General features: G+C 39.3%; 1 protein-coding gene across 4 annotated transcripts in view; it reads left to right on the forward strand.

Moving 5' to 3' along the window:
- LOC108695242 (protein spire homolog 1) overlaps window positions 1-20,441 on the forward strand; it is a 99,903-nt gene extending 79,462 nt beyond the window's left edge. For 2 of the 4 annotated variants that reach the window (XM_018223627.2, XM_018223628.2), the window contains 9 exons: window positions 305-471; window positions 3,831-3,921; window positions 5,622-5,764; window positions 8,509-8,679; window positions 13,620-13,757; window positions 15,117-15,187; window positions 16,214-16,241; window positions 16,331-16,467; window positions 19,049-20,441. In XM_018223627.2, coding sequence (XP_018079116.1) covers window positions 305-471; window positions 3,831-3,921; window positions 5,622-5,764; window positions 8,509-8,679; window positions 13,620-13,757; window positions 15,117-15,187; window positions 16,214-16,241; window positions 16,331-16,467; window positions 19,049-19,310 — 1,208 coding nt within the window. In that variant the 3' untranslated portion in view covers window positions 19,311-20,441. The remainder of the gene's footprint in view (window positions 1-304; window positions 472-3,830; window positions 3,922-5,621; window positions 5,765-8,508; window positions 8,680-13,619; window positions 13,758-15,116; window positions 15,188-16,213; window positions 16,242-16,330; window positions 16,468-19,048) is intronic. The other 2 variants (XM_018223629.2, XM_018223630.2) reach the window with 1 other exon arrangement.
- Window positions 20,442-21,989: the final 1,548 nt, after the last annotated feature.

Here is a 21,989-nt window from a genome sequence, read left to right on the forward strand (position 1 = left end):
TGCAGATGAAAGAGAAAAATACTGTATAATGGTCTTAATTTGTAGTTTTTACATCTCTGGGAGAATTAGCCCTGCAGAGTTAAGTTAATTGTGCAGTTAATTGTTGGTACTCATCCATTCAGAGACTCCTACTTCTGCAGCGTACAATTACATAGACATCTAATGACATCAGCCTGCACTTCTAAAATGATAAATATCTGCAAATTCATACACAGTGTTTTAATACAGTGGCTAATATCTGTATTTGTCATTTTAGACTACTTTAGAGCAAATTAGGATTTTTCCCCCTATTTTACATTTATAGATGTATCTACACCAGAAGAAACAAGAAAAGTGTCTGGCAAAACAGTGTTAAATGGTGGGGTGACACCGAAAGCCAAGGTCAACGAGAACCCAATGCAGGTGGCTCTACAGCGGAAGAAGCTCCTGAAGGCTCCAGCCCTGGCTGAGTTTGACAGTTCAGAATCAGAGGTAAATACTGATAAAATAAACTGCATTTGCTATCTGTCTTCCATTATTTAATCTGTCTGTATTAGTGTGCTTAAGGGGTTGCATATTGTATCATGACATGCAAAAAATCAAGAGCATAACTACGCTCTGACGGGCACCATCAAAAAGAAAATAATAATTATAACTAGATGGTGTCGTTTCTGAAGAAACCACAAGATGTTGGCTTTGAAACGCAAGAGGTGTTGGGGCCAGTCGCCCCTGGTGCATAGAGAGTACACAAAGTTGGTCGAATCTGGTTTAAAACTGTGAAAATTGAAGCAGATCAAATTGTACCATTAAAATCAATCAAAAAACCTGATTGGCTGTTTTTGGCTCCACCCACTTTTAAAATTTGAATCCCAGTCCCCCTGTGACCAACTGGGCCAAGTTTGAGGACCCTCCCATTAACAATCTAAGAGCGGCGACAGTTTTAACTTTTCCCATTTAAACAAATGGCTAATATTTGATTGGCTGTGGTAGACTCCGCCCACTTTTCAAAATTTTAACCCCAGTGACCCATGGTGCCAAGTTTTGGGTCTCAGGCTTTAACACTGTGGGAATGACAGTGTTTGACATTTTCTCATTGAAGTCAATAGGGAAAATCTGATTGGCTGTTTGTTGCTCCGCCCACTTTTTGGAGTGGCTTTTCAGGTTGACCCCATGACTAATTGACCCAAGTTTGGTGAGTGTAACTTTAATGCTGTACGAGTGGCAAAAGTTTCAAATTTTCCAATGAAAGTCTATGGGAAAAAATGGGGTCTTTCCGGGGCCGCCACAGGGCCATGGAGGGTGGGATTACTTAACAGAGCACAAGCAACCTATTCAGGTATGAGCCGAACAAGTGTGCAAAGTTTCATAATTGTACTCCTAAAACTCTGGGAGGAGTAGCGTTTAGAAAATTGCTAAAATTTTATTGGCTGTTGGTAGCTCCGCCCACTTTGGGATGCCCCCCCAAAAATACATATTTTTATTCGGGGTGGCACCAACAATATGCGGTCCGAGTTTGGGGAGTGTAGCTTCAAAACTGTACAAGCGGCAGCGATTTGAAAATTTTCCCTGTCAAAGTCAATACGAAAAAAGGCATCTTCAGTGGTCCGCCGCACGGGCGCAGTGGGTGGGATCGCTTACTAAAGCACAAGCAACGTACTTTGCTATAAGGCGAATATAAGGCGCTTGTACCCCTAAAACTGTAGGAGGAGTAGCGTATAGAAAATTGGGGGGGGGGGGCGCTAATAATAATAAGAAGAATAAGAAGAAGAATAAGAACGAGCTGAACTAGTAGATCAGTATGTTGGCTTCTTCAAAGCCAACATAATAATAAGAATAAGAACGAGCTGAACTAGTAGATCAATATGTTGGCTTTTTCAAAGCCAACATAATAATAATACAGTAATAATAAGAATAAGAATAAGAATAAGAATAAGAATGAGCTGAACTAGTAGATCAATATGTAGATCAAAGCCAACATAATAAGAACGAGCTGAACTAGTCGATCAGTATGTTGGCTTCTTCAAAGCCAACATAATAAGAATAATAAGAACAAGCTGAACTAGTAGATCAATATGTTGGCTTCTTCAAAGCCAACATAATAAGCCCTGGCCCCGGCTCCAATCCGTCCCCTACCCGCACGTGTGTGTGCCATATGTCTGCTTGCTCTATGGGAAAGCAACAGTAAGTAGCATTGGACTGCAGACCTGTGACTAGTCTGGGCCTCCTTTGTCTCCCGGGCCCCTCTGAGGTCACGGGGTCTGCTGTACGGTAGTTACGCCACTGCAATAAATAGAAGTACAAGTATGGGATCCTTTATCCAGAAACTTGATTACAGGAAGGCCATCTCCCATAGTCTGACATTTAATTAAATAATTCATATTTTTAAAAATTATTTACATTTCCTTTGTAATAATTGATCCCAACTAAGAAATGAACCCCAAGTCCCAAGCATTCTAGATATTTATTTTTTATTTTTACTGCAGGGTTCAGATTTGCAGTAGGTGAAAGACTAAAGCATAGTGTCCCAGCATCCTCTGGTGGGCATAGAGAAGCTTGTTTTTTTCTTCACTCCTCCCAATGTGAATAACACTTGTAATAGTAATAACTAGTAAAACTTGCCATGTAGCAGCCCTAAGCATGAGTTGAGAATTATGATTTCTTCATTGGCCTTAACATGAATGCAGGCCCGGAATGGCAATCTGTGGGTTCTGGCAAATGCCAGAGGGGCTGCTGTAAGTTGCCATAGACAGGCACTATTTATTGGGCTGGTGAGGTGCTGTTTGGGCCTCTGTGTAGCTGAAATGCCAGGGCCTATTTTGAATCTCAGTCCAGACCTGCATGAATGTAAGCTATAAATACCTCCTAAAAGCACAATCAATTGCAAATGATATCTGGTGGGTATCCACAGGTAAAATTGATTTATGTATTATCTCAGATTCTCTGCCTGCTTTTTGTCAATATAACAATTGTCCTAGGAGTAGAATTAGAACACAGAACTAATTATTGTAGGTGATTAAGCAAAAAGGGGCAATGAAAGAGAGATAATTGGATTTTAGCATAGAAGAAGAAACACTTAGATGCTAGGGCAACTATATAACCCTCCTGCTACTGTTTCAATCCAAAAATGTTTTTAAAAAAATATTTTACTTTTCTTCTTATAAAGTTATGGGGTTTTTATGCTTACATGGAAGAATCATGGAGCTCATGTTTCTGTTTAATTTCTGCTAAACATGAGAACCTCTAACTTTGCTTCATGACTGGGAGCTTAGATATGCTTTCAGGATGAAAACCAATTCTTCCTGTGTGTTGCAGTAACAAGTAATAGCCTCATCCTAATGGAGTGACAGAAAAGTGAAACATATGCATGCTGTTCATGCTTGTTAAGCTTGACAAATTGCAGTTGATTTAACTGCTCCAATTAATTGGTGGTGGGTCCTCTCTCTCCAGTTCTGATGAAACTTTTCCTAAAGTGAAATGGTTTTATTACTATTAGAATGTCTTGTTTTCCTTTTTTCCTAGGAACTCTTATTTTAATCCCATGGTCATTCCTAGGATTCCTCACACACATTTCAGATGCTCTGAATGTTGAGATTATAATACTGCATATTGTGCCTCCCACACAACCTTGACTCTGATATTTTTCCTCTGCATTGTTTGCCTATAAAGCAGAATTGGGCAGTCCGCAGCCTCCAAAATGTTGTTAAACTAACATGGTGAATAACTCCCATCAATAGCTGGTGGTGGGATCATGGGTAATTCTGCAATAGACTTCCTGTGGGATTTCGGTCAGGCTCTGCTTTAGGGATATAGTGGTGAGTTCATTGCTAACCTGTTACTGATCTTTCTTGTAGGAGGACTCAGTGCACAAGTCAACAAGCAGCAGTAGCGTGTCTACTTCTCAGCCTGATGATGTCTCCCCAGATTCTGCTTCCAGCAGGAAAAGTAAGTGATGCCTTTGCGCTCACCAGCCGTACTTAGGTAATAGTATTTTGTAATCATCATTTGATTGATTTAGTCACATTCTAGTACTCTCTATCTCATGTTTTAAAACTAGTACAGTATGGGACCTTTTATCCGGAATGCTCGGGTCCTCAGGGGTTCCAGATAATGTACCGTGATTTGGATCTTTATACCTTAAGCCTATTAGAAAATCATGCAATCATTAAGTAAACCAAATAGGCTGGATTTTGCTAGCAGCACTCCCATAATAAAATAAAACCGCCTTTATTTCAGAATTACATCCGGCACAGGCGGTTTTATTTTATTATGGGAGTGCTGCTACCTATTTTTGATGTCGTTTGAAAGATGTGAAGGTGAACACATTAATTGGTGTGCACCCCTTGAAGTAAGCCTTTGTAGATTTGAATGCTGGATTGCTATCTATATGCTCTGGATTTTGCTACCAATAAGTATTAATTATATCTTCATTTTACAAGATATTGTTATATTATTACAGAGAAAAAGGAAATAATTTTTAAAAATATTAAAGGGGAAATATACTCCAAACATACAGATTACATACAGATAATGACTGATACTTGAGACAAAGAGGCCCTGCTCATTACTGCAAATATTTCTACCCGTGAACCTAAAAACTTATATTTTTTTTCCTACTGTGAATTCAGACCCACTTCTTCCTATGGGAAATTGATACATTTTACATATTATGTTGAGCAACAATGGTTTAAATAGTGCTGTCCAATGAGTATTAAATCAGTTAGTGGCACACCTTCATGCTTATGCTTAGAATAGTTCCTAGCACCCACAAACCACCTGATATATATTCAACATACTCCTGTGAATACATGTTCTGTGTTTAAGTAGTAAGGCCAACATTAATATGCCAAAATTAGAGACAGGTTGACTTTTAAGACAGCCTAAGATGTCATTGAAATTGCAATATGTGCTGCCAGACTCTGCGGTATCAAACTGTTTGGTCTGTAGACCGATAAGGTGGATATCCAAAAAAATCCGAGATGCCAAATCAGTTTAGATACAGTATAACCAGGGTTCACTGCAAATAACGGGACAAGGTGCCAAGTACAATAAACTGGTTCAGGACCATGGATTTTACCCATCCTTTTGTAAATATGTTGTATTGTGCAATTTTTTGTATGTGGCTGTCAGTGGTATTTGCAGTGGCGTAACTAGAAATCACTGGGCCTCACAGCAAGTTATTTTTCAGGCCCCCAGAATGTCTAGGGGTTGACCTGTTTTACCAACATTTATTGTACCTCCTGGGCCCCCCTGCAGGCACAGGGTCTGCTTCCTATGTAGCTTCTCTACTGGGTAATTGAGTTCAATATACATGCCACATAGGGACTGCACATAGGCATCTTCTGGGATGCAACTTACCAGTGTGTTTTGTGCAGAACTTTACTTATTGCCTGGTCAATATAGTGCAAAGCACATTATCACAGCATACTGTACCTTGTGCCAGATGTAGCAACAAAGACGCAATCAGCATAAAGTCATGGTTCACTATGCACTTTGATTCCGATAGGTTTAAGTGGTAAGTATGCAACATAAGGGTTGTAGTTTTGCACTCCAAGTACTTGTACGTCCATAAACGATACCCTAAATATACCCTAAATTATGTGTTCAGCTTTCCTTGATGTTATTTTTCCCCATCCATTCTTTAGCTCCTCCCAAATTCCTACCCATATCTTCCACTCCTCAACCTGAGAGGCGTCAGGCTCCCCAAAGACGCCACTCCATTGAGAAGGAGACACCAACCAGCGTGCGGCAGTTTCTTCCTCCATCACGCCAGAGCTCAAGATCCCTGGTAAGAACTCCTATACAGCTCAATGGCTTTCCATTGCTGTGTCTTCATTATCAGTGTGTCTATATTACACTGATATTTAATAGATCAAGAGAATGTCTCCATTATCCATGTGCCATAGAGAAGGTTCACCAGACATTCCAACACAAGCATCATGTGCTAGAGCACAAGCTGTATTAGTGCCAGACTAGGGCCTTGGGTTTCTTAACTACACTGTGTTTGATGAAAGGAAGGGTTTTCGCCTCACTGGACAATGAATGACACTCATGTACTCTGACTTAAATCTCACATGGTTTTTCTCCCTGCAAGTAAATATCTGAATATCAGGCAAAGTGAAATTTAATGAGTCCAATTAGAAAGTATTGTATGTTAATCTGCAGAAGCTAATGGGGAGACATCGCAAAACAAAACCCTGCATATGTTTTCCCATTGGTGATTTATTTTATTGCTGGTAGGAAAGCATATCCAGAAGATTTGTTTCCCGTGGTAACGCAGGTTTAAATGCAGGCGACAAATCTCCCAGTGTGCCATTAGCCTTAAAGGCGAAAAAGCCATGAGCTCAGAAAGGGGTAGACTAGGATTGCCACCTTTTGTTAGTGGATGGTCCGGTCAGGGTGCAGAGAAGGGTGGCATCTGGGGCGTACCTGATTACATCGGGGGGGGGCAGGGAGATGGCATCAAGGTTCAAACAGTAGGGTTTTTACACTTGAGAAAAGGGAACACTTGAAAAAGGGGGTAGATACCTGAAAAGTTGTGTGGAGATCTCAATAAACCAAAAATCTTTAGCACATTTTGCATGCAGGAGTGCCATCTGATTCCCTTCTTGTGCTGGCTACAGCCAGCACAAGAAGGGAATCAGATGGCACTCCTGCATGCAAAATGTAATTGGAAACCCAAAATGTAATTGGAAACCCTGAGCAAGAGAGTTCCCAGATAGAGCACCACCTAAGTCACCAGACAGAATTGGGATTTTTGCAGTTCAAAACATAGATGGAAACACATCTTTACAGGTGGCAACCTTAGGATAGACAAGTACTGGTTTCAATAGCTATTACATTTATAAATACAGTAGAACCCCCATTTTATATCCCCTGCTTTTAAGTCTAAAATAGAATAATGCTAAAAATGCTGTATTTTGTATACTAAATATAAACATGAACTTACTGTACAAGAAGCCCAATTAAACAAACGATTTATGCTTTCAAAATTGGCCACAGGGGGCTGTCATCTTGTTACTTTTTTAAACATCTTTATAAGACCAAGACTGTGCACATGCTCAGTGTGGCCTGGTCTTCAGTTGGGAGGATAAATGATCAAAACAGCACAAGTCAAATAAAATCTGCCATAGCAGCTGCTATAGCAAGACTGATTAGTAATCAGAATATACAGACTGCACTGTGTCTGTAGATACGAATCTCTACATTGTCGCCGGCTGCTCTACAGGGAAACAAACAAAGCTGCTTGAGTTCTGGGAAGTACTTTTTTGCTGTTTGAAAGTATGATCGTTTCCCTGCAGAGCAGTTGGGGACCGTCCTATCTGCAGCTGTCAGAGTAAGGAAAACGAAGGGGGAATTTCACTGCATACAGTCAGGTTTCTTATAAAAACGGTACACATTTTTTAATTAAAGTATATTGGTATAAAGTATATTGGAGATATATTTATTTTTCATTAAAGAAAGTAAAAATGGGATTTTATTTTTTTGTCTTTATGTCCCCATTAATGATAAACCCATTTAATGTTTGAATGCAATAAGTCACTGTACTAGTGAAAAATGTGTATGTGTTTCTATACTTATTGCATGTTACAAAATAGTGACCACTATCTATTTTTTATTTTTTTTATTTAACAGTTTTTGAAAGGCTTTTAATGACATGAGTGATTTTGTTGCTTCTTTCATGTTAGCTTATCCTGTATTTGTACCTGGTAAATGCCATATTAGACAGTGCTTCATATTCATGAAAAACAGCAGTGAGCACAGGTTTTATTTGGGCAGCTACTAACCACACTGAACCTACACTAATGTGTAACCCGAGAAATTTACTTTGAACACATTGTGAACATTTTGCAGTTTTTAATCTCTAATTTAAAAGACAAATATCATTGAAATCCACATACAGTATTTAACCAGTGGTGTAACTACTGTAGATATTACTGGGCTCCAGAGCAAATTATTTTTCAGGCCCCCAAAATGTTTTGAGGTTGACATTTTGTATATAAATTAGGGCCTTCTGAGGCCCCTATACCTCCAGTGCCCCCTGCAGCCGCAGGGTCTGCTTCCTTGATAGTTACGCCCCTGTATTTAACATTTATTGGTTTTGTATTGGATTAAGTGTGTGTGCTGTATCTGGGTCTCCCTCCTTCGATGATTATTATAAGCCTCTGTCGCCCTCTAGTGAGAACATAATAGAAAGACAGCTGTTTTCTCCAAGCTCTATAGTGATACAGTTCTTTTGAACTTGTGTCCCTTTATACATCTACCTGTTTGCCTGTTCCTTTTTACAGGACAGTCCAGACAATGCTTTTATTTCTTATATCTATGTAGCACCTTTAAACCTGTACTGTTGGTGTGTAGTCCTGGCTCCATCTGTATAAAATCCCCATTGCTTTGCTCTCCCCCTGCATCTTTTGCTAACAGATAGTCTTGACTCCATGTTGGTAGCCAGGCTCTGTATATTAGTCTGTCTCCAAGGATAAGAGCATGTGGATTCAGTCAAGCATTTCATTCTGCCTCCTGTCTGTTATTCAGGTCCCTAGGATAAGTCGTTTCTTTCAAAGGATGCCATTTCGACCATTTTCCTCCATACTCACAGCTTCCCTGCTGGGCTCCCATCTTTTTGAAGCAGCTGTACTTGGGACAGCAGGGGCTGTGTTTTATCTGTTTGGGAAAGCTTATTCCAGCAGGTGGAGACACCCCCAGGTTTGCCATTGTTCATCCGTCTCTGGGAAAATGATCATATTGTGCTTGGTTGGAGCAGAGCCTCGACATTTGGGTTTGACCAGCAACGGGCACCTGTTCCCCCTGCCTTGATTGCACAGTGGGGGGCGCTCTCTGTGATTTGTTGCTCTTCCAATCAATAAGCTATATCATGATCAAATAGTGCAGCAAATCTTTAAAGCAACATCACTGAATTGATTACATAGGACCTAAGTCAATAATGTTCCTTAACATACTTTATTTCTCCAAATATTCCTTCTTCATACCTTATTGTATATATTACATGTGTTTGGCAAACAAATTCATATACATTGTATTCCCCCCCCACACACACACACACACACATCACCGAATCCACTATTTTGGATTTGGCCGAACCCCCAAATCCTTTGCGAAAGATTTTGCAGAATACCGAACCAAATCCTAATTTGCATATGCATATGCAAATTGCAAATTAGGGGTGAAAGAGGAAAATATTTTTTATTTCCTTGTGACAAAAAGTCACGCAATTTCCATATGCAAATTAGGATTCGGTTAGACAGGCCAGAAGGATTCGGCCGAATCCGAGTCCTATTGAAAAAGGCTGAATCCTGGCCGAATCCTGAACCGAATCCTGGATTCATTGCATCCCTACCTTATTTATCAATATTATTTCCCGAAAATTTCCAGTTTGGAAAAAAAAACTACAAAAAAAGTCTCAAAATTCGAATTGTAAGAGTTTTTTGGATTTTTCCACCTGAAAAATCTGATGTTTCCGGATTTTTGCCTGCAAACCATGAATATCTCCGGATATTTGCAAGAAACCCAGTGCTGATCATCATCATCATCATCATTTATTTATATAGCGCTGTCAAGATACGCAGTGCTTACAGATCAGGATATCTTAGGAACTTCTCTTAGGTCTGAGATGCTGGATGTTCGGATTCTGACTTTTTCCATCCTCGGGGTATAATAAATCACAAAAAAATTGACTTTTTTTTACTAAAAATTTGGATTTGATAGTAAAAAAATACAGGTTTTTGGCATTCGGACTTTAAGAAATAACCTGCATAGAGATTTGTTTGAATTTAGTTGAGGGTTGAAATTACATAATTCAAAAATGTGACCTGTGACCACCCAGAAGCATTACCTTTGTACTTCTCTGTGTTTTCTTTGCCCCAAAAGATCTCCGATGCTAGGTCCACATGTAATTTGTTCCCTTTCAAAAAAAGCATTTAATTGATTACAGAATAAAGTCAGACACTGTATCACATGTGGCATTAGGGAGTGATAACTAAGGGAAACCATTACTGCTAAACATTGTGCACTAAAACACTGTGCTCTATTAAACATGGTCATGGCTAAGTACATTGTAAGTGGTTTATATGAACTCTTATAGCACCATCTAGTGACTTGTACAACAGAATAGTGACATCCACATTGCAATGATAGAGCTCCAATTAAAGAGAAGTATTGTAACAGGCAGATGCTTATGCAGAGAAGGACTTGGAAATCAGTTCAAGTTGTTGCATTAAAGATTGCATAGTTGATTTTTCTTACATTGAAGAACATTAGCATTATACCAATTCAAATCCCAAACACATTCGCTGTGGTGATTCTGTTTGTGACTTACCTTATAATTATTAATATTTTTCTTTTCAGGAGATATAAGTGCTTTGAGTACAGCACTGAATGGTTGCATGCAATTCTTTAGTGCTTTACTCTGTACTTGTATGTGCATCGCATTTCCCTACTCACGTTTTGCTCCGCCAGCAGCTGAACAACATCTCAATGATTTGCAGTTAGTGCTAGCTGCACTGTTCATTTAGAGGCACATTTATCAAAGGTCGAATTTCAAATTCATGTGAGTTTTTAAAAACTCCCCTAAACTCCCATAAATTCAAAATTTTATAAAAAAAAAATAATTTAAAACTCAGATGAATTAAATTGACCCGAAAACTCGAATCGAATTTGATTTGAATTTTAAAAATTCGAATGTCCGAAAAAAAAAACCTTGAATGTCAGGAAGGCTGCAAACAACTCCAAATTGCTCCCTGGACCTCTCCCATTGACTCAAACAGCAAATCGGCAGGTTTTAGGTGGCGAATAGTCAAATTCGAATTCTTAAAGGGCCGGACTAGGATAAATCTCGAAAATCAAATTAGAATCAAATTTGAATAACTCCCTAGTCGAATTTGACAGTATAGACCATAAAAAAAAAGAAATAATTCGAACTTCGAATTTTCAATTTAACCCTTGATAAATCTGCCCCTTAATGTGCATCCGTTATCATAGGAAGATATGGGGCTAACTAGGACTACACTCAAGTACCCGTAATGAGTATGGGAAGATATACCACCCAGAAAGGCTTCTCTCAAGCCTCCTTTTCTCTTCATTCCTTAAATATACTCATTGACTTGCCTTCTTACTTCCTTCCTTCTAGTCTTGCCCTCCTTACTTATGCCCCACTCTTGGCTTTCTTCCAGTCCTGCCTTCCTTCCTTATGTCCAAGTTTCCCCTTCCTTGTATAACAGTCATGTCTAAAAGGGTGTGTTCACCTTTAAATTACATTTTAGTATGCTGTAGAGAGCAATATTCTGAGGCAATTAGCAAATAGTTTTCATTTTTTATTATTTGTGGTTTTTGAATTATTTATCTTTTTATTCATCAGCTCTCCAGTTTCAGCAGTTTCTGGTTGCTAAGGTCCACTGATTTGTATAAGAGACTGGAATATGAATAGGAGAGGCCTGAATAGAAAGAGGAGTGATAAAAAAAATAGCAATAACAATACATTTGTAGCAATGCAGAGCATTTCTTTTTACATGGGGTCAGTGACCCCTATTTGAAAGCTGGAAAGAGTCAGAAGAAGGAGGCCAATAATTCAAAACCTGTAAAAAAATGTAAGACCAATTGAAAAGTTGAAAAGTTAATTTAAAGGTGAATCACCCCTTTAATATTTGTACCCTTTATTCCCAAGAGCCTACAAAGAAATGGACTTAACCACTTCCAAGTTGAAATGAATAAATCCTATTTAGAGCTTTGAATTGTAAATTCAAATTTGTATTTCGAGTTTGATTTTTGGTCGAAAACTCACAAATTCGAGTTGGGAAAAATCCGAATTTGAAATTGAGATTTATCATACCTTAATAGCTGGGAACAACTTAAATTTAACTATTTCCCACCTAAATTGGGATTATTCGAGTATAAAAAAACCTCTAACGTTCGACCTTTGATAATTCAGCCCCCTAAATGTTGGTATTGTGTGTATCCCATTATTAAGCCCCTACATTCTCTCTGTAATCCTGCCTAGTAGATCCACTTGTGTTCCCTATTTATTTTCAAGACCAGCCTTTATAATGTTTTGTCAGAGAGATCTCAGCCTAGTACATTGCACACTGTCCCACCCCAAGCACAGCCATCACCACATGTCTTTAAATTAATTATATATATATATGTGATATATATAGATATAGATATATATAGGTAGCCCTACCTCACTTGCAATTGATCCTTGATAAAGGTCCCAATGCGGGCCGAAACGTTGTATGCATGAGTGTTATGGCAATAAAGGAAATTTGAACACTTGAAAACTTGGTGTGCTGGTCCATTCTGAAGGACATACATTATTTTGACCATAGCACCCGCAAAGAAAAGTAAAGGCAAGAGTGCAGGTACTATCTGGACATTTTTATATATATATAAATATATATATATATATATATATATATATATATATATATATATATATATATATATATATATATATATATATTTAGTGATTATCATTTAGAGGACCAGGTTTCATACAGTATTACATTAATGCTCATCATTTTACTTTCTGATATTTGACTAACCTTTCTTTCTGATTCGTCTGTTCAGTTCTATTAAGGCTTCTTTCATCTATAGGGGATAATTCATCTTGTACGAGAATTACTGATAATTAACCTACTCAGAAAATGACAGGGCTGCTTCTTTTTAGTCCAGGAAGGATAAAGAACCATTTTAGTTATTATAAAATACATTATTGGCAAATATTGTGATTTTTTTTTTAACATTAATTATTTTTCTAAGGCTCTCCAGGTCACAGCATTTCCCAGTGAGGTATGTCTAGCCCTATGCTGGCAAGATAAATTAACTACGGCATTGGTAAAATGTCTAAGTCCTTTGGTCTGGTGCATGGCTCTGGTGCTAGTGACTGCCCTCTCGGAACAGAAGCTTTTTATTTCTGCTAGCCACACATAATGGTTTCTAAATGCTAATGTTTGCCCAATGTGTAACGCAGTCTCCGTGCCTCCTGATTTAATGGAAAGGCAGAACAAGAGGAATGTGCTGTGTGCACTGGCTGGTCTGACTAAGCATTTCCAGAAGGAATTCTAAGAAATAAATACCCAGCAAGACAGTGTCCTGCCCTTCACCTAGATGCACTGTTACCAATCAACCTGAAATCCCACACTGCTAATTGGAAGGAGGCATTTTATCCTGTGGTTTGTTAATTGGGTGTTGCATTACTATAGTACCACGTGGAACAGTGATGCTCCATTTGCTATTTAACATATCAATGCAGACAGTAATTCTAAAGGAAACATTGGTGGCTTATTTACCATGGCTTTACCACAGCATAAAACCTCCAGTTTGAAATTGTTTACTAACACATTCTTTGACTGCTCTGCTTACCTCAGACTCAGATTATTTGTTCACCCATAACAAAGAAACAAGACAAATAATTTGAAACAAACATTAAGACAGGGCCGAATCTGATCTTGCGTGTCGCAGAGGACAAGTCTCAATGCCCAAACCTATTCAATCCACCTGAGTTGAAGCTGCTGTTCTGACTTGAGCCACGTCCTCAATCTCTGTTTCTATCAGTAGCACTAATTGAGGTGTCTGGTTGATGGAGATTGAGCTAGCAGGGCCTTGTATTCATGGAAGCTATTGACTTACAGGAGGAGTTCTGCTACCCGGTGGAAAGCCTGGCTCTCACAGTGGAGGAGGTGATGCACATACGCCAGGTGCTGGTAAAAGCCGAGTTGGAGAAGTTCCAGCAATATAAAGATATCTATAATGCCCTGAAGAAAGGAAAGGTATAGTTCAGCTTTCATGATGGAACCTGACCTGCATAGAAAAACCTCAGCAATGAATGCTACTCTTGAAGATGAAGCTAATATTCATTTGCATTTGCTTGACACTGTCAGATATGCTACACATAGTAATAAACCAATCAATAGGATAGTGTCACACTTTTCATGGTAATATGCATTGTTTCATCTGTATATTCACTGTATATTCATTGTTTCATACTCCCTGTCTAGCTTATAAATCCAACTTTAACACAAAACACAAAAAAAAAAAAATCACCAGTGCTTGGTCTAACCCACAGTCTAGAGTTTAGCAGTTGCTATAAAGTATAAAAAGTCAATATTTGTACACAAAAAGAAAGAGAAAAATTGCCAGCGCACAGTCACAAATCACAAAATAGATGTTATTTTCATTTGTTGTCTATCTGATACATGTATGGATTATAAAGATCCACTATTGACACACATACGTGTGTGTATATATATATTCATAAACTGTTTCAACTTGTTATGGCTTGACTAGTCCCTAGTCAACTTTCCGCACAACTGTAAATCCCACCTCCCCTTGCCAACAGGGCAATGCTAGACCCTTTTGCTCTGCAAATCCAGAACCTTTAAATGAGAACTAAACCCTTAAAATAAATATGGCTAAAAATGTCATATTTTATATACTGAACTTATTGCACCAGCCTAAAGATTCAGCTTATCAATAGCAGCAAAGATCCAGGACTTCAAACTTATCACAGGGGGTCACCATCTTGGAAAGTGTCTGCAACACTCACATGCTCCGTGGGCTCTGAGCAGCTGTTGAGAAGCGAAGCTTATCAAATTATCAAGCAGAAAATGAGGTTGGCCTGTAATATAAGCTAATGCTACAGGGCTGATTATTAAATTCTGATGCTAGTTGCACTGGTTTCTGTGCTGCCATGTAGTAATTATCTGTATTAATTACTTATCAGCCTTATACTGTGACATTTATATTCTATGTGTACTGTATATTTTGAGTCAGTCCCAAGCTCAGTAAGTGAGAGCATCATGGAACATGTGCAGTGAATCAGCAGAAAAGAAGATGGGGAGCTACTGGGGCATCTTTGGAGACACAGATCTTTACTGCTAAAGGGATTTGGTTGCCTGGGACTGGTACAGGAGCCCTAAACATAATGTACAACATTTCTAGCTACCTCTTTAGTTTAACTTTTCTTGTCCTTTAATGGCAGACTATCCAAGCTCTGTACATCATTTATATCATTGTTACCTATAGTATCAGATTAACAGAGGACCAGTTTAGAGTGTCACCCTATTTGTCAGTACCTTCAGCCTTGCAGCTTTTTAGTTGTTCATAAATATTCTGTTCTATTTCTGTAGCTTTGTTTGTGCTGCCGAACAAAAAGGTTTTCATTATTTACCTGGTCGTACACTTGCCAGTTTTGCAAAAGGTAAGTATAGTTCTATTGTATCACAGATGTCCCTCCATGACATGCTATTTATGTTTTATTTGCAGATTTTTGTTACATATGTTACATAGTCTTATTTATATGACCGCTTTTTTTTATCTGTATTTGATTCCCACCCATGTGCCGTTTCCCTTTAAGGCTTCTGTAGTCTATAGCATTGTGAAAACAGAAAGACTTATTGTAGCGCTTTCTATTTCTACATAACGTCAAACCAGGTTCAGTGACTCTTGTGATTTGATACTCTTTCTAAAGACACTAATAACTGTCATGATGAAATGGAAAAACCAGACAGATTAGGCTGAGATGGGCTACAACTGTTGTATGGTTAATTCCACAGAAATCTTATTAAAATAGCAAGTATTCATGGCTTAAGAAAAACAAAAAATATATATATTGTCTTCATGAGTTACGAGCAGAAACTCCATGGACCCATCCCATGAGCATCAGACCTCAACCTTAGAGGGTTTGGTTAATGGCAGTAAATACAAATCCATTCTAAATGATCACCCATAACCCAAAGTTGAGTATCTCTATTCTAATGTGGAATGTTGTAGGATCAAATTGTTTCCATCCACGGGGCATTAGTCCTCTTTTTAATGGTTTGATGAGTAAAGAATGGGAGAATGGACCTTGGTTAAGACAGTAATACACAGATCCATCTTCATAGATATCTGACAAATAAGCAGTTACCTAATGGGGGGTTGTACATTGCGTGGCTGCTTTTCTCAGTGAGAGTTCAAACCTCTCATTTATGAATTAAAGGGGATGATGCGTGCGTGCGTGCAGCAGGAGACATGAGAATAGACTTTTGGGGTCTTTATTGTACAATGAAAGGGATTTTGGCCCTTTGGCTCCTCTCTGACTCAAGCTTAGTCTTATTATACAAAGCCTATGTGACAATTTTAGTGGTTTAGAATGAGAGGGGAAGAATAGGAGCTTTGCATGCCATTGCACTATAGAACAGGATTTTCTGCAACTTACAACTCTTTCCTTTATTTCCCTTTATAGACCAGTGTGCTCACAATGTTGCAAGAAGGTAAGCTTTTAAGGACTGGATCACACTGATTTGAAGACTTCATAAAAGTATTTGTTGTATAACAATCTCTCTAATGATTTTCAATACAGATGAGGTTACCTTCTAAGCCATATTCAACACTTCCCATCTTTTCCCTGGGCCCTTCAGCCTTGCAGCGAGGCGACAGTTTCCTGAGGCCAGAGAAGCCATCCACTAGCCACCAACGGCCACTGAGAAGCTTCTCCAAGTGAGTGGAGATTCACAAGTCATATTATATCTTTAATATATATATATATATATATATATATATATATATATATATATATATATATATATATATATATATATATATATATAAATAAATATAAATATATATATATATATATATATATATATGATCATATTGGCATTGTACTCCAAGAGTTTAAAGGAGAACTAAACCCCCTTTCTAATAAAAACTCCTACCATCCATAGTCCCCCCTCCCTGCCCCCCCCCGTACAGGAGTTCACACAAGTAACTACCCCTAAGCCGGTAATTACCCCTTGTTGCAGGGTCAGCGCAGCAGAGCTCACGGGGGCCATCTTTAGCCACTTTGTTAATCTCAGTAAGGAAGCTCAGTATCGTCGCATGCGCAGTTGGAGCATTTCCCCGGTTCGCTACAACTTTGCATGTGCCGAAAGTAATGAAGATTACCAAAGCGCCGGAAGAAAACCCGAAGATTGTTGAAGCGGCTAAAGATGGCCCCCGTGAGCTCTGCTGACTAAGCAACAAGGGGTAATTACTGCCTTAGGGTTATTTACTTTTGTTAACTCCTGTGCGGGGGGGAGCAGGTAGGGGGGACTATGGAGGGTAGGGGTTTTTATCAGAAAGGGGTTTTAGTTCTCCTTTAAGAAGCTTGGGGAAGGGCTGTCTGTGCCTGTACTGCTCTCAGGATGTCCCTGAAAATCATTTAGACAGTGTCTGACAGGGATACAACCTCACCGTATAATCACTTGTATTAGGAAAGTGTCAGTAGAGTGAGAGAGAAAATGCACATGGTGAACTCAACACATCTTTGTACCTGGAATCAGAAGTAAGCCCTAAAAATGAATATGGTTAAAAATGCCATATTTTATACACTGAATTGGCTCATTGCACCAGCCTAAAGTTTCATCTTCTCAATATAAGCAATGACCCAAGACTTCAAACTTGTCACAGGGGGTCACCATCTTGGAAAGTGTCTGTGACACTCACATGCTCAGTGGGCTCTGAGCAGCTGTTGAGAAGCTAAGCTTAGGGGTTGTCTCAAATTATCCAGCAGAAAATAAGGTTGACCTGTAATATAAGCTGATGCTACAGGGCTGATTATTAAATTCTGATGCTAGTTGCACTGGTTTCTGTGCTGCCATGTAGTAATTATCTGTATTAATTACTTATCAGCCTTATATTGTGGCATTTCTATTCTATGTGTACTGTATATTGTGAGTGGGTCCCTAAGCTCAGTAAGTGACAGCAGCACAGAGCATGTGCAGTGAATCCGCAGAAAAGAAGATGGGGAGCTACTGGGGCATATTCGGAGACACAGCTAAAGGGCTGTGGTTGCCTTGGGCTGATACAGAAGCCCAGAACATAATGTGCAACATTTCTAGCTACTTCTTTAGTTAAGCTTTAGTTCTCCTTTAATAATTGACAGCTAGGCTGTGTGAATTCTATTTGTAGCAGCACAGCAGGTGGCGCTCATACACATAGCTGCCAAGTAACCACCATGACTGGGGCCCACTGGGAATTTCCACGGCACCCTAGTGATCCAGTCCAACTTTGTGTCCAGATCTCTCCAAACGCACCCTAGAGGGACAAATAGGCTCTGTACAGTGGCGGAACTATCGGGGGAGCAGGATGTGCGAGCGGGCCAGGGTCCACACCCCCCTCAGGGCCCCCCGGCAGCCCAGCGCACCACTGAACTGCGGTCCGTATGGAGGGGGCGGGGGCCCGGCTGTGCGTCACGCACCATGGCCCGCCCCCCTCTATTTACGGTACTGGCTCTGTATAAAGGGCTAATATACACATGTTTAACATACTCAGAAATTCTGCTAAAAAGGCACTTGGTGTTTTTCATTTTTACAGACAGAGCTCCTGTTTCTGTCACAGTGAGAGAATATTGGGATAATTTATTACACTAATCTTTCCAACATTTTTAATGAAAGAATTTCCTATTAGTTAGGCGTAAGCACCATAGATTGTCAAGGTGTTCATAATTCTTTCCTGTCCTCAAAAGAAAGAGCTGGATTCATTTTCCCCTCTCCTTCAGTTTTAATGCAAACAGGGCTGGGGGGCTTTGGGGTAAACAATACAGTAACACTTGACTCTAAAATTAGCATACAAAGTCTATTTACTAGACTCTCTTTTAACCTACCCCCGCTTAACAAAAAAACTGCATATAATATTTTACTTTCAGTGCATATTCTGGAACTGATAGTTTAAATATATGTTTTACTGTAATTTGAGTGTTTCAATACAGGATAATGTCTAATACAGGATAATGGCTAGTCTTTCAGTATTTGCAGGCCAAGGTTGGTAATTTAAAATTCTATACTACAGACCATGCATTTAACAATCACAATAATCATTTTAAAATAAATACATTTAATATAGAAAACTTAATATAAATAACTGTAGACTCAGTATAGTGCCCAAGGACTATAACTGAAGTCAATCATTGCACATTATTGTATAACCTCTATTGTTTCATCTTGTAAGCTAGAGAGAAGTTATTGAAAGGATTCTAATTTCATTCTAAAATCTGGCATATAAAAAGATGTTACACATTCTTTCTTTTTGTTCCTTTAAGGTTACCTTCCAAGGCTAAGTCTGTGGACAAATCGAATAAAGATGAACTTCAGTTTCCTAAAGAGCTCATGGAAGACTGGAGCACCATGGAGGTGTGTGTGGACTGTAAAAAGTTTATCTCCGAAATCATCAGTTCAAGCCGACGCAGTTTAACGCTCGCTAACAAGAGAGCTCGGTTAAAACGCAAGACGCAATCATTCTACTTGTCTTCCACAGCGGCTGCAGAGTTTCGGCCTACTGAGAGAACAATCAATGAGATATGAGGACTTGTGCCTTTTATTTTATCTTTTCCTTTTGATTTGCTTCTGTCTATGTGACAAAGCAGACTGTTGATGTTCTTTGAGTTTAAGCTTACACCCTGCAATCATGGCACAAGTTTCTCTACTCCTAAAACCCACTTTACTTTATTTCCCAGAAACAGCGGCTGGTGGCTCCCTTGCACTGGAAGAATCCAGTCATTGCCTTTTTTTAATGTGTCATTTTGTACGATGACTTCATTACATAAACAGAAGTTCTGCTGGAGTCGGTTGGCTGTGCTGAGTTCAGAAGGAACCTACACGGACAAACTTGTCACTGTTACCTCATTAAATAGACTGAATTTCTCCTTCCCTGCTGAAATGGAAACATTCAGACTTTCTTCAGGGTTTCATTTGCCATTAATTGGTTTTCCTTTGGCCGAAACAGAGAATTTAGGTCTTTGGAGACCCCAGCTGCGTCCGTTAATGATGTTTTTGTTATACGAAGTAGGGTGCTACTGATTGAAATCCTACAATAACCTGGTACAGGAACCATAGCACTTTTATTATCTCCCTCAGTGCCAAACAAAGTCTTCCCAAGCCAGACCTTGATTCATATCTTCATACATCTATGCATTTGCTTCTTTTGTCTCCCAGTATGTTGGCTCATAGGCTTACAGACGATGGGGTGGGAGTAGAAAGAGTGTGGCATTCTAGCTGAATGGCTGTTTCTAGGTTAGAACATAACCTGTTACATTGCTGAGGACAATTCTCCTACTTTTATAAGTAAGCTTCTTAAATCTTTGTATGTCTTAATTCATGTTCAACGACAACACACTCTCATAATGTTCTGTGTAAGAATACAAAGCTCGGACAATTTTTTTTAAAGATACTGGAAGAGCGAAAATGACTTTTATACGTAGACACAGGGAAGTAAAGAACTTTACAACATTGTAGATAAAAGGGGTTTTGGTTGTACTGTTTTACTAGAGACACATGCAAAGATACATTCAGCATATTCCTCTTCTCTTCCCTGTGGTTCTATAGTGAAGTTTAGGGGTTGGATGTCAGAACTGCAGCTCTCTCTGTTTCACAGGTCACAGAAGCCAGTCTCCTGCAGGTTTCACATCCATAATAAAAAGCTTGGGTTCACAGTCACAAACGGACATTTCTTCATGTACAGTAAATAGTTGTATTATATTTATTATGAACTGGAATGTGTTCTCATTTGAACATTAACTATTATTGTTATTACCAAGGAGTCCAGGCACTGAAGAAAAGATATATTTATATGTACATTGTCTATAATGTAAAGCGTTGAGCATTCTGTTAGATTTCTGCTAGGAATATGTGATATTTTGTTCCTTTTATATGTCGGAGCTGCAAGTAGAGCTCACCTCTGATCATTTTATTTAAGGCATTTATTTTTATAGTTCCTCTTCTAATTTGTGCAGTTTGTAAACATCAGATGTATCTGCAACCAGTGTTTTTTTTCTTTATACCCTGATGTTATGGAGAAACCAGCAGCCTATTGGCTGTGATAGCTAGACAGATATGGAACTAACAGGACAAAGCCAAGTGATTTGGCCCTGCTGAAAAGTTTGGCCATTGGCTGATGCCAGAGCTACTAATCTTTGCTCAAGCAATAGGCATCCTTTAGTAGTTCACCTCTTGAAATTGGCAGTATGCCTCCTCCTCCACCTGCTGTATAAGCCACGGCAAGCTGGGAGTTGTAGTTTTCTAACAGATGAAGTGCCAAGTGCTTACCTATTTCCTGCATCACCCACTGCCCAGGTATTAACCTGTCACCCGCCTTGTAATTTCTGCAAAGAGGTGGGATACAAGGCATCTGAGAAGACAATAAAATGCCTTTCTATAATAGCATTTTGTTTAAGTTCTTCATATATCATTGCCTTGTGCGATTTGTAAGGGTAGAACTCCACAGGCGATTTCGGCACGATCCGACTCGCTGCGCAAAAACTCAGGTGTCAAGTCGGACGTGACGGAAATAAAGTAAGCAACAGGAACGTTGGATGGTGTTGCAGCTTTAATCCGACGCAACACGACTGTCTGATGCAGACGCTGCACCTGCAGAAGTATTGCATCAGATGAACTCTGCGACTTCATCCGACATTTCCATTTCGTACCTTATTCTGGCGCATCTGACTTGAAGCCTGCGTTTTTGCGCAGCGCGTCAGATCACGCTGAAATCGCCTGTGGAGTTCTGCCCTTACCTTATTTCCTTACCTTATTTCCTCACAGTGTTCATTTGATACAGACGCAGAGTGCAGCGTCTGCGTCCAACAGTCGGGTCAAATCGGACGAACACTGCGACACCTTCCGACGTTCCTGTTGCTTAACTTATTTCCGTCGCATCTAACTTGATGCCTGTGTTTTTGTGCAGTGCGTCAGATCGTGCCGAAATCACCCGTGGAGTTCTACCCTAAGAGATTACATCTATACATGTTTGTAAGGAGCTGCAGAAGGCCCAGTCATAAAGTCAGTAAATGAAATGAACAGCAGCATGCAAACGGAAAGGAAATAAGCAAGTGAATGAGCACCTTAACTAATAAAAACTCCCTACATACCAAAAATGCATGTTTGTTTTTTCCTGAAAAAAAGAAAAATATCAACCTGAATGCTGAATGTAATGGATAGTATACCACCATTGTAAGTGACACAACAAGCACCAGGCTGGTTGCTGAT

Source organism: Xenopus laevis, chromosome 6S (assembly GCF_017654675.1).
Source record: "Xenopus laevis strain J_2021 chromosome 6S, Xenopus_laevis_v10.1, whole genome shotgun sequence".
NCBI lineage: Eukaryota > Metazoa > Chordata > Amphibia > Anura > Pipidae > Xenopus > Xenopus laevis.